The following is an 11,562-nucleotide window of genomic DNA, read 5'->3' as shown; positions in this document are numbered from 1 at the left end:
TAGTGATTGTTTATATCCCGGATTATTGCTCATTAGTGAACGTATTCCCTAGGTCTTTTATTAATTGATTTACCCCTATTTTATACTCCCTCCGTTCCTAAATAAGTGTCACTTTTTCATTTTTGGTGTTCCATTATAAGTGTCACATTTCTATTTTTAAACATGTACTTTTCTCATTTTTCCATACACTTTTCACACTTTTCCATACATTTTTCCCACTTTTCTATAAATCATAATTACTTTTACTTACACATTCTACACTTTTCCACTTTTCAATCCCCACATACACTTTTATTTGTACTTTATTCAATTAAACAATTATCTACTTTATCCTTTCCCCAAAAAAAACATTCTCAATCATTAACTCTTACACACTTTACAATTTTCTTAAGCACCGTGTCGAGGCCCAAAAGTGACACTTATTTAGGAACGGAGGGAGTATTGTTGTAGTTCAATTATTCAAACCTACCAATTTCTTGTTTCCCAATAGTCTAGACCTTAGTTTTAATAATAGAAAGAACGATGTTTCCTGTGGATTCGGTCCTGACTTCCCTTACTACCTGATTAGTGGATTTAGGTTTATCTTTGATTAGGTGATACGACTTAAGCATATCACAAACTAAGTCCCAAGTATAGATACATGATTCATTGTGATTTATTCAAATGAAATACAAGGGTAATATTCTACCACTAATATTGAAAACATAATGCTTACTTGCTCGAAATAGTGTACTTTTGGAGAATCGTGTCCACAATAAATATTTATCGTTGGCCAAGATTTCCATTTAAATATCTTCCACAATCTGTCTTCAACATAATATCCTCGCATTACATAAGATCCTTTCTTCAGTAAGCTGATTTGAAGAGTAAGTCACTTAAACTGGGAAAGGAAAATTATGTTGGAAAAAGTGTTGCGATCAATATTTAACACATATAAAGATAGGATAAATAGAGAAGCTAAGTTTCATTCAATTAATTTCTCTAGTTTACTTTTTGAGGGAAAAGGCCGGGGAAGGAGGATGCAGCAGGCTTCAATGAGAAGTGTCATCATTGCGACAATCTTGACAACGCCAATCGTACTTTGGATATTGTTAGGTCTGCATCTCCGAAACCATCCATGACGGCAGCTGCTGATGGGAATTCTGCTCTGGATGTCAAGCTGGAACAAACATTGAAACTGAGTCAGACATCAGACAAGCAATGTGTCTGAAAATACTATCATTTCATACAGCCACAGTATACTCAAACCCAAAATCTAAGATCAGTATATCAAAATGTCTATGTTTTTCGTGCTCGTCTAAAGGTACCGAAGGAATTAAAGTTTCCACAGATGAAGATGAACTTGAAGAACCAGAAGAATCATGGTATCTGAATCTCCCAAGTCTAGACATATTATATTATCATGCAGATTCAGCAGTTAAGTTGTCTGCATTTTGTGATGCCAAAACGCAGATTAGGGAACAAGTGCCTATAGTGGGAGCCACTGGGAGGTCTCTTAACGTATATTATGTGTTCCTTGGAAAGAACTTAGTTTCATGGAAAACCAAGAAACAAAAAATTGTCTCAATATCATATGCAGAAGAATCACAAGCAGCGAAATAGTGTGGATTGAGGGAATCCTGGAAGATTTGAAATTTAAGATGCCTAACTCTCAATATGTTATGTGACAACAAAGATGCTATCCATGTAGAACATCACCCAGTGTTTAATGAGAGGACAAAGCATCTAAAGCTTAACTGCCATTATGTAAGGGATCACATTGTGGATGGAACTCCCGATACAACTCACATAAGATCCTTTCTTCAATTAGCTGCTTTGATCACCAAGTCCTAAAGTGACCATCAACACTAAAATTTCTTTCAAGTTAACACTTCTTAAATCAGCTCCTACTTGATTAGGGGTTTATGCGTGTAATGAATGGCTCACACTCACGGGATTATTTTGCTAGAATTCTGTGTTTTGCTTTCTGCTTTTTGTATTGATCCTAGGGGGATTTTGTTTCTTTTTGTAAATCTCTCCTTCTGTTCTGTCTTCATGTACAGAAAATTATTTAATGTTGTTAGAAGATCTTGTATACAAGAAGCTCTTAGCTTTAGAGCCGTTGTAACACACAAAAACTTATGCAGAAATCAGAAATATGAAAAGAAAACTCTCTAGAAATCCCAAGAAAAAGCCACGCTTGATATTCTTAACTTCCTTCGAAAGTCTCTACACTTTGTCAAATCAATAGGGTACTTCCAAAGGATTCACCTTTAGAGAGGATCAGTGGACCAATGAAGTTGAAAGAAACTCCATTATGTGAAGAGAATTTTGGCATTTCTCAGCCTGAACAAACTCCGGGAGTCCTAGTCACACTTTGCAAGCACTGAGGGAAGCTTTACTAGCTATGCATCAAGATGAAACAACTGAGGAAGAATTTAGTGTCATACACCTGCAACCAATCACAGGTGGCTACCTCGTGAACTGATCAATAGCAAACGTTTTTTGAGAATTTGGAAAATCTAATAATCATAGGGCTTGGTGGTCACTGACAGAAGCTGGTTAAACATTTACCACCATTCAACAAAAAGTAATCTCAGTATTCAAATGGAATAGCAGTTGCACCATGTTTTTAAGTTCTTGTTTCCCACCATGTTTATATGCTCATCGGCATATAAACATACAACATACTTTTAAAGTAACATGTGATGATACTTGGTGCATAACCAGGAACCAAAAATGGTTTAGCCATAAGTTAGGTATGCTACCTAACACTATGCCTAACTTCTATGACATTATCGAGATGATCACAATCCATTTTCGGGTTAAAAGTCTTAAAAGACTATGCTAAAAGATTCACCGATGAGCTCTCTTGCATGTATCAGGTGTACAATAAATTTATTGTATATCGGGGTAACTTTTAATATTATGAATTTTTTTTATGGATAAACTTTTTAAAGGGATAAATTATTATCTTTATACATTATAAGGAGCACCACATAGGACACCAATATTAATAACAAAAAAGAGTAGACCGATTTTCTTGCTTACGTGGATGGTAGTATGAGAATTAACATAACATGAGGCATGTATTAGGAATTTTAACATCTTCTAGCATTATTGTCGGAAGTCGCTCCATTATGAGTGATTTTAAATGATACTTTTTATTTAAAAGAAAACAAATAACTTTTATTTATACGGGGTACTTAAAATATTTTAGGTTAACTTCACATCTGCCATAAAATATTTATTATACACCATTTGTAATTAAGAATTTATGTTTAAAATATTAATAAAAGGGAGTCTATGTTTAAGTTGGTAAAGAAAAAGAAAGGACAGTTCAAAATCCAAATATCCAATGGCACTCGTCGTGTCACATAATTCTAATTCACCAAAAAAAAAAAAGGAGCACCACATAGGACACCAAGAAAGCAATGGGTGAAGAAAAACGAAACAGAATAGAAAAGTATTGATTGAGAGAAGAAGAAGAAAGCAGAATTCAGTTTCTGATTTTCTGTATTTGATGATAATATAATTATTACAGCAATGAAGTATATATAGTACAGCTTAGGGATCTAGATTGTTCTAAAGTTTGTTATAACAAACTCATAACTGACTTGCTGACTGTATGCTGACAAAGCAGCATCAGCAGCAGAACAACAGCATAGCATCAGCAGCATCACTACAACATTAGGGAAGCAGCATCACTAAACTGTTAGTATGCATAGAATGATAATGCTATAATCAACATCCCCCCTCAAGATGGGGCGTCACAAGCTCCAATCTTGGAAAGAAGTGTCTGAAATTGTGTAGAACACAATGGCTTAGTGAAGATATCTGCTAATTGTTGCTGAGTAGGCAAGTAATTTAGATGCAGTAGCCCTTCCAAAACCTTATCTCTGGTGAAGTGACAGTCAATCTCTATGTGTTTAGTGCGTTCATGAAACACTGGATTTTTAGCAATGTGGAGAGCTGACTGATTATCACAGTGTAGTGTGATTGGCTTCAAATGATGAACTCCCAAGTCCTCTAACAGGTTGACAATCCAAGTAACTTCTGAGGCAGCTGCTGCCATTGCTCTATATTCAGCTTCTGCAGAGGATTTAGAAACTGTCCCTTGCTTTTTAGACTTCCATGAGACTGGTGATCCACCAAGCAATAAAATGTACCCTGTGACTGATCTTCTAGTATCAGGACAAGATGCCCAATCTGAGTCAGAAAATGCTTGTAAACTAACAGCATCTGATGCTTTCAGCAATATCCCTTGACCTTCAGTGTGTGCTAGATATCTTAGAGTGTGGTGCAGAGCTGCCACATGGTGTTCTCTAGGATTCTTCAAAAATTGACTGAGAGTTTGGACAGCATAAGAAAGGTCAGGTCTTGTGTGGGTTAGGAAATTGAGTTTTCCTACTAAAGACCTATATTTCTCAGTATCAGAATAGAACTCTCCTTCTGTGTTTGATAATTTAACAGTCATGGGCAAAGGAGTGATTGCTCTCTTAGTGGTATCAAAACCACAAGATTCAATAAGTTCTCTAGTGAACTTCTTCTGGCTCAGAATAATCCCATCTGTAGTATAGCCCACCTCCATACCAAGGAAATAGTTTAACCTCCCTAGATCCTTGATACTGAATGTTTGATGAAGATATGCTTTTAATGCTTTCAGTGTATCAACATCTGTTCCTGTCAAAATGATGTCATCTACATAAACTGCTGCAATGTTGATGTGACCATTTTGTTTGTTGATGAACAAACTGTAATCATACTTGGATTGTATGAAACCTTGTGTCTCTAAAGCAGTCAACAACTTCTCATGCCATTGTCTTGATGCTTGTTTTAAGCCATAAATGGATTTAACCAATCTGCAAACTTTGTTGGTTGGATTGTCTACCCCTTCAGGCATCTGCATATACACTTCTTCTTTGAGATCCCCATGTAGGAAAGCATTATTGACATCTAGCTGAAAAAGGGGCCATTTTCTACTAGCTGCAACTGCTAGCAAGCATCTAATAGTACTCATCTTCACAACAGGGCTAAAAGTTTCCTCATAATCAATGCCATACTTCTGGTTGTACCCTTTAGCCACTAATCTGGCTTTGCACCTTTCCAGTGCACCTGTGGATCTCAATTTCACTTTGAACACCCACTTGCACCCTATAGCCTTTTTTCCTTTTGGTAATTCCACTAATTCCCAAGTGTAGTTTCTATCCAAGGCTTCCAGTTCTTTCTTCATTGCTTCAAGCCATAATGGATGTTTAGCAGCTTGAGTATAGGACACTGGTTCTGTGATAGTACAAACTTGAGACAAAAAAGCTTGAAATTCATCTGGAAATGTGACATATGAAACTAGATTACACCAATGCTTGGTGACAACAGGGGTGTCTGTGTTGGTGGATGAAACTGCAAAACACTCATAAGCATCTAAGTAACCTGGTGGTTTATGTATTCTTGCAGATTGTCTGATAATAGGATAAGGGAGAGATGAATTGGAGGAACTGGAAGTGGAATCTGTGGAATGAGTGGTGTTTGGGTGGGATTCAGAAGAAGAGTTAGAGTTATTAGGAGTTTGAGTGGTGTTTGAGGGAGGTGGTGTTGGAGATGGAGAAGAATTGAACTGTGTATGCACAGAATCTGTAGATGTGGCTGATTCTGTGGGTGGTGGTGAATGTACAGGCAAAGAGTGAGGTGGAAAGATGTTTGCAGAAGAAGTGAAATCAGGTGGATCAAAAATTGTAGGTGACATGAAGCTAGGTAAGTAGATGGCATTAGTATAGGGAGAAGGTGAAAGGCTGTGTTTTAGATAGAGATGAAAAGGAAAATGTTTCTCATGAAAATGGATATCTCTGGTTACAAAGAATCTATTTGTGTCTATCTCCAGTACTTTGTATCCCTTCTGAGTAGTAGAGTATCCCATGAACACACAAGGTGTTGCTCTAGGATTCATCTTGTTTCTCCCAACCTTAGATGTGGATACATAACAAAGACAACCAAAGGTTCTTAAATGTGAGAGGTTTGGAGTTTGTTTAAACAATCTGTAGTAAGGTGTTTCAAGATCTAAGGATTGTAGAGGCATCCTGTTGATCAGATAAGCAGCACAAAGGACACACTCTCCCCAATACCTCTCTGGCACCTTAGATTGAATGTACAATGCTCTTGCTGTTTCTAGTAAATGCTTGTGTTTCCTTTCTACAACACCATTCTGTTGTGGAGTATGACTACAGCTAGTTTGAGTCAAAATACCAAGAGTCTGATATAATTTTTTCATGTCACCTTCACAAAACTCTTTAGCATTGTCTGATCTGATGCATTTCACTGTCATTCCAAACTGTGTTTTCACCATGTTTAAGAAATTGCTCATGACAGTAACACAATCACTTTTCTGTTTCAGAAAATGTAACCAAGTAAATCTGGTATAATCATCCACAATTGTCAGAAATTGATTACATCCAGTAGGAGTTTTTACAGAATGAGGGCCCCAAATATCTATGTGTATAAGATCAAAAGGACTAGTTGACTTAATGCTACTAGAAGGAAAGCTAAGTCTAGTCTGTTTGGCAGCAGGACATACTTGACAGATAGTATCCTGTAAACAAGGTGTGATCACACAGCTAGGGTTTATTAGTTTCAACCTACTGAAAGGTAAATGACCAAGTCTTAAGTGCCACAACTTGGCATTGTCTACAGTAGAGAGACAAGCTACACTACATGTGTGTGTCTGCACAGAATTAGCTTCTCCCAACTTCTTTTCTGCCAAATTGTATAAGCCTGACTTCACATCACCAAGAGGAATCAACTTCCCTTGCTGACAGCAAACAAAACACTTGTCATGAGTAAAGTGAATCTCACAATCCAAATCTTGACACAGTTTGTGCACAGATATTAAGTTGTACTTAAAATCTGGTACATACAGCACATTATTTAGGGTTATGTCATCATTAAGAGGTACTGAACCAATGTGAGTGACAGCTATTTTACTCCCATCAGGTATAGTTATGTAGGTGTTTTGTTTCTTAACAGCTTCATAACTAGTAAATTGTGTCAGGTCATAGCAATAATGGTCTGAAGCACCACTGTCTAAAAGCCACTTAGAATTTGTATGAGACAGTAAACAAATATTACCTGCCATCATAGCTGAGTTTGTTCCAGTCCCTGCACTCTGCTGTTGCTTAGCCAACATATCCATAAGCTGTTGATATTGGTCCATAGTAATCACTGGATTAGTTTCAGATTGTGGCACTGTTGTTTCTCCTTCATTAGAATCACCTCCAAAAGAAACAGCAGCTGTTTTGTTGTCCCTAGTCTTAAAACCAGGTGGATAACCATGGATCTTGAAGCATCTCTCCACACTGTGACCCTGGATTTGGCAATGAGTGCAATAATAGTTGGATCCTGGTTTACCATATCTTGTATTAGTTCCAGTTTTCTGAAAACCAGATTGAAATCCTGTTTGCTGAGTCTTGTAGCTCTTGTTGTTATTGTTCCAGTGATCTCCATTGAATCTTCTCTTTTCAGCTGCAAATGCCAATGTTTCCACTTGATTACTAGCCTGAGACACCTCTTTGTGTCTTTCTTCTTGAGCAAACAACCTGTAGGCTTCAGAAACTTTTGGCAAAGTAGGCACCATGAGTACATTGCCTCTAATTGTAGCAAACTGATCATTGAGCTTCATCATGAACTGCATGACCATTTTTTCTTGTTGTCTTTGGAAAAATTTCTTGGTCACATTGCAAGTACAATTGTTGCAGGTGCAATAAGGCAAGGGATGAGCCTCTTCAATTGCATCCCATATAGACTTGATTTCAGTAAAAAATTCAGACACAGACTTGTTTCCTTGTGCTATCTCAGCTAATTTTTGTTCGAGTGAATAAATTTGAGCCAAAGAAGCAAATCCAAATCTATCCTCTAAATCAAGCCAAATGTCTCTTGCAGATTTGAGAAACATAACACTCTTAGCAATTACCTCATTCAGATTCCCTAGGATCAGAGAGCATACCAAATCATTGCACCTTTCCCAAGCTTTGCATTCTACTGTTCCAGCATCTGGCTTCATGTAGCTTCCATCAACAAATCCAATTTTGTTCTTTGCTGATAAAGCTAATAGCATCGATCTTTTCCAGCTAGTGAATCCTTCTTCACCATTGAACTTGAATGAAACCAGTTGTGCTGAATTAGCATCAGATGGATGTATGTAATATATGCTAGTTGGATCTTGATTAGGTGGAAGATCTCTGTGTGAATTGGTGTTAACATTCTCATCACCAGCAGCCATTATCAGCAGTTTTGATTAATATCAGCAGTTTTGATCAAGATGATCAACACAGATCCAGAAACCAATGGAAAAACAAATCCAGAATCAAAAAGAATACCACAAATCCAGTGAACAATCACCAGAATCGATTGATCAATTTGTCAACAAACAAAAAACAGAACTGATAACAGTTTTGCGGAATTTTCAGAAAAATTGAGCCAAGGATCCTTGATCCTGCTCTGATACCATGAAGAAAAACGAAACAGAATAGAAAAGTATTGATTGAGAGAAGAAGAAGAAAGCAGAATTCAGTTTCTGATTTTCTGTATTTGATGATAATATAATTATTACAGCAATGAAGTATATATAGTACAGCTTAGGGATCTAGATTGTTCTAAAGTTTGTTATAACAAACTCATAACTGACTTGCTGACTGTATGCTGACAAAGCAGCATCAGCAGCAGAACAACAGCATAGCATCAGCAGCAACACTACAACATTAGGGAAGCAGCATCACTAAACTGTTAGTATGCATAGAATGATAATGCTATAATCAACAATGGGTGAGATAATGTCCATTCAACAAATGGCCAAGAAGGAATCACAACCACCAACAGAAAGATCAACTATCAATGTCGATGGAGATCAAGGATGACAGGTGGTAGAAAGATCCTACCCTAATGAGAGTCATGACAACAGCACACAAGAATAGGAATGAAATAAGTACTGTAGACCCTTAAGTTCCTTTGCTTTGAAGCACTACAGTGAGCACAATAGATGTTAGAAGGGAATGCAAGACAAGTTAAACGAACATGTTGTATGTCCATTCTAACAAATAAAAATTATATACAGCAAATAATACAGCATGAGCCATCAACCCAATGAACAGAAAAAACAATGCATGCCATAGGATGGTTACCCTCTTCTTCACGTAAACAATCTGGATTTTTCTAGGTGGACTTAACAGTCTGTCAATGCAATGCTGAGTTTCAGGTAGGACTTCTACTACAAATCAGAAAAGAGTACTTTATCATAGAGAGAAGTTTAAATGGCGATTAAAGTGATACCACTTAGGCTACAAAATGTACCAGTGATAGCCGATAGGTCAACATGGTCAACATCACAACGAATGAGGCCATAACATGGAAGCCTGCTGACATTATAAGAGGATGCCTATTTTCCTGATCAATATAAAACCCTTAAAGTGTATACCATGAACCTTCACCTCAAAAGTTGCGTTTCTTCTTCTGTTATAGAGTTAATCAGAGGAAAGAAGGCCAATCTCAACAAGGTACTCTCAACAATAAGTAAAACAGCTATGGGTGATTTACTAAGGAAAATGCAGTTTGTTAAAAGAATGATCGAGCTTTCGGCTATGGGTGATTTACTAAGGAAAATGCAGTTTGTTAACTGTAAAGAGCTCATTTAGAAAGTATCTCATTAAATCTTTAAGAAGTTGAGAAGAACGTTTATCCATAATCATGAAATCCAAGAAATTGCAGAATTTTCAAGTAAAACAAGCCCTATTTTTTTAGTTGTTTGAGGGTTTTTATGCCAAGGAAAATCAAGCAAAAAGATAAGCAAACCAACGGCCCCTCGAAATTCCAGAACAAGAATGTCACTCATTTCAATGCCCGCTTTAGCGACTTCATACATATCTATTATCTAAACACTTTTCACCTCTGTGCTACTCCAGGCTTGACTTAATCTGAATCAGAAAATAACCCTCGTCAGCCTAAATTGTGTCACAAATTGCGGAGTATCAATACGTTCAGTGTCGTGCCCTGTGAGGGCGCCTCTATGCTAGACGCGAGAAAGAACCTCAATTCAGTGAAGTAGTTAACCAAAGACAAGCAGCTTTTTGTTGCGCAGTGGAAAAGGATGCTAGTCGGCTGGATCCGAGATTGATCACCTTGAATCAAGAACTATTTACTAATCAAAAACAAATTAAATGAATAGCTCGAAGTATAGTATCCTATCCACAGAGGAAGAGATTTTGTCACAAAGCAAGGTTCACTAATCACTACAGATCTAAAAAGAGAAAAGATCTAGAAAATTTTCATCTCTCATCGAACAAATTTAGATTATTGCTTGCAACCAGTTTATAGAGAGGCTAACATTACCCTAAACAATCCCTACTAAAAGCCATAAGATTACATTTGACTAATTTGACTTTGCTACCTAAGAGCATGGTAACAATGGCCATGGAGAAAAGCTTTGCTAAATGATCCTCTGAAACGCATTTTCACATTCGTGGCAGTATACGCATACCCACGGTCGTGGCAGTATATTACCAGCTGTGATTTTCCTAGATGGATTTGGATACCAAGGCCATGAGAACCTGGAAGCGACACTTAAGCCCATAATGGTGGGCTTGTTCTGTGCAATGGTCGTGGATGGGCTTCTACCTGATTTGTGCCTGTGGTCATGGGATACATATGCAACACCAAGGACAAGCAATGCTGCAGCAGCTCACTTTCTTCGAGTGCGGCCCTTTCATATGCCTCATACTACATTATTATTGTTCAACCCAAATCCCTAATGCATCCAAGGCTTATTCTAAACATTAAGGCAAGTTGTCAGGATAAAAGAGTTGCCAAACTCAGGGAGGGATGACCACCCGAAAGGACTGTAATTGCACCATATGTATCCACTAAGAATCAATTGGGTTTCCTCATTGCTAACCAAAGCTGAGGCCTCTGAAGCAAATACACCTTGAAAAATTAAGAAGTATAAACCAAGGATAACAAAGAATGTCAACAAGAATGTGAACAACATTTTTCAAGAGATCTCGTCCACCAAATAATTGAGCTCTCTTCAAATTGAGAAGGACCTAACCCAACAAAGATGCACCTTTGACCCTTTGGTTTACTCAGATATTTACGCTGAAGGAACACCACTAAGGTTATACGAGACAGGAGAGACCACACAGTGGAAGTTCTGCTACACGTTGGGCATTCAAATCAAAGAGAGGTATTGCACCCAGGGTGCAAAGGTTAAAAGAAGAAATCTGTAAACCCATGAAGATTCTGAGAGTGATCACGTAAACTTAAGGAGGCTGTATTACCTATATAGGGAGTCTCCATGCCCTGTTTCAAAAACTGGGACTTGATAAGAAACAATAACCAGGGGCTCACGGAGTAAGGCACGGGAAGCATATAACACATGACATTAAAGACTGATACTGTTTTCTCATTAGATATGTGCAACGGATATTATGGCCCTTTAAGCTTTATACAAGGATACTTTGGAATACTAAATAAGGGCACAAATCAAAATCAAGGAAGTACTTCTAATAAAGAAACTTCCAGGGCAGTAAGCCAAGAAAGCACAAT

General features: G+C 37.5%; 1 protein-coding gene across 6 annotated transcripts in view; it reads right to left on the bottom strand.

Moving 5' to 3' along the window:
• Positions 1-748: 748 nt before the first annotated feature.
• The window catches only part of LOC110775558 (CBBY-like protein), a 39,841-nt gene continuing 29,027 nt past the window's right edge, over positions 749-11,562 (bottom strand). For 4 of the 6 annotated variants that reach the window (XM_021980166.2, XM_056836775.1, XM_056836774.1 and 1 more), the window contains one exon: positions 749-1,159. In XM_021980166.2, the coding sequence (XP_021835858.1) occupies positions 1,048-1,159 (112 nt within the window). In that variant the 3' untranslated portion in view covers positions 749-1,047. Of the gene's footprint in view, positions 1,160-6,373; positions 6,782-7,098; positions 11,559-11,562 lie in introns of those variants that run through there. The other 2 variants (XM_056836773.1, XM_056836772.1) reach the window with 2 other exon arrangements.

Source organism: Spinacia oleracea, chromosome 2 (assembly GCF_020520425.1).
Source record: "Spinacia oleracea cultivar Varoflay chromosome 2, BTI_SOV_V1, whole genome shotgun sequence".
Classification (NCBI taxonomy): domain Eukaryota; kingdom Viridiplantae; phylum Streptophyta; class Magnoliopsida; order Caryophyllales; family Amaranthaceae; genus Spinacia; species Spinacia oleracea.
This window is presented reverse-complemented; position numbering and strand designations above follow the sequence as displayed.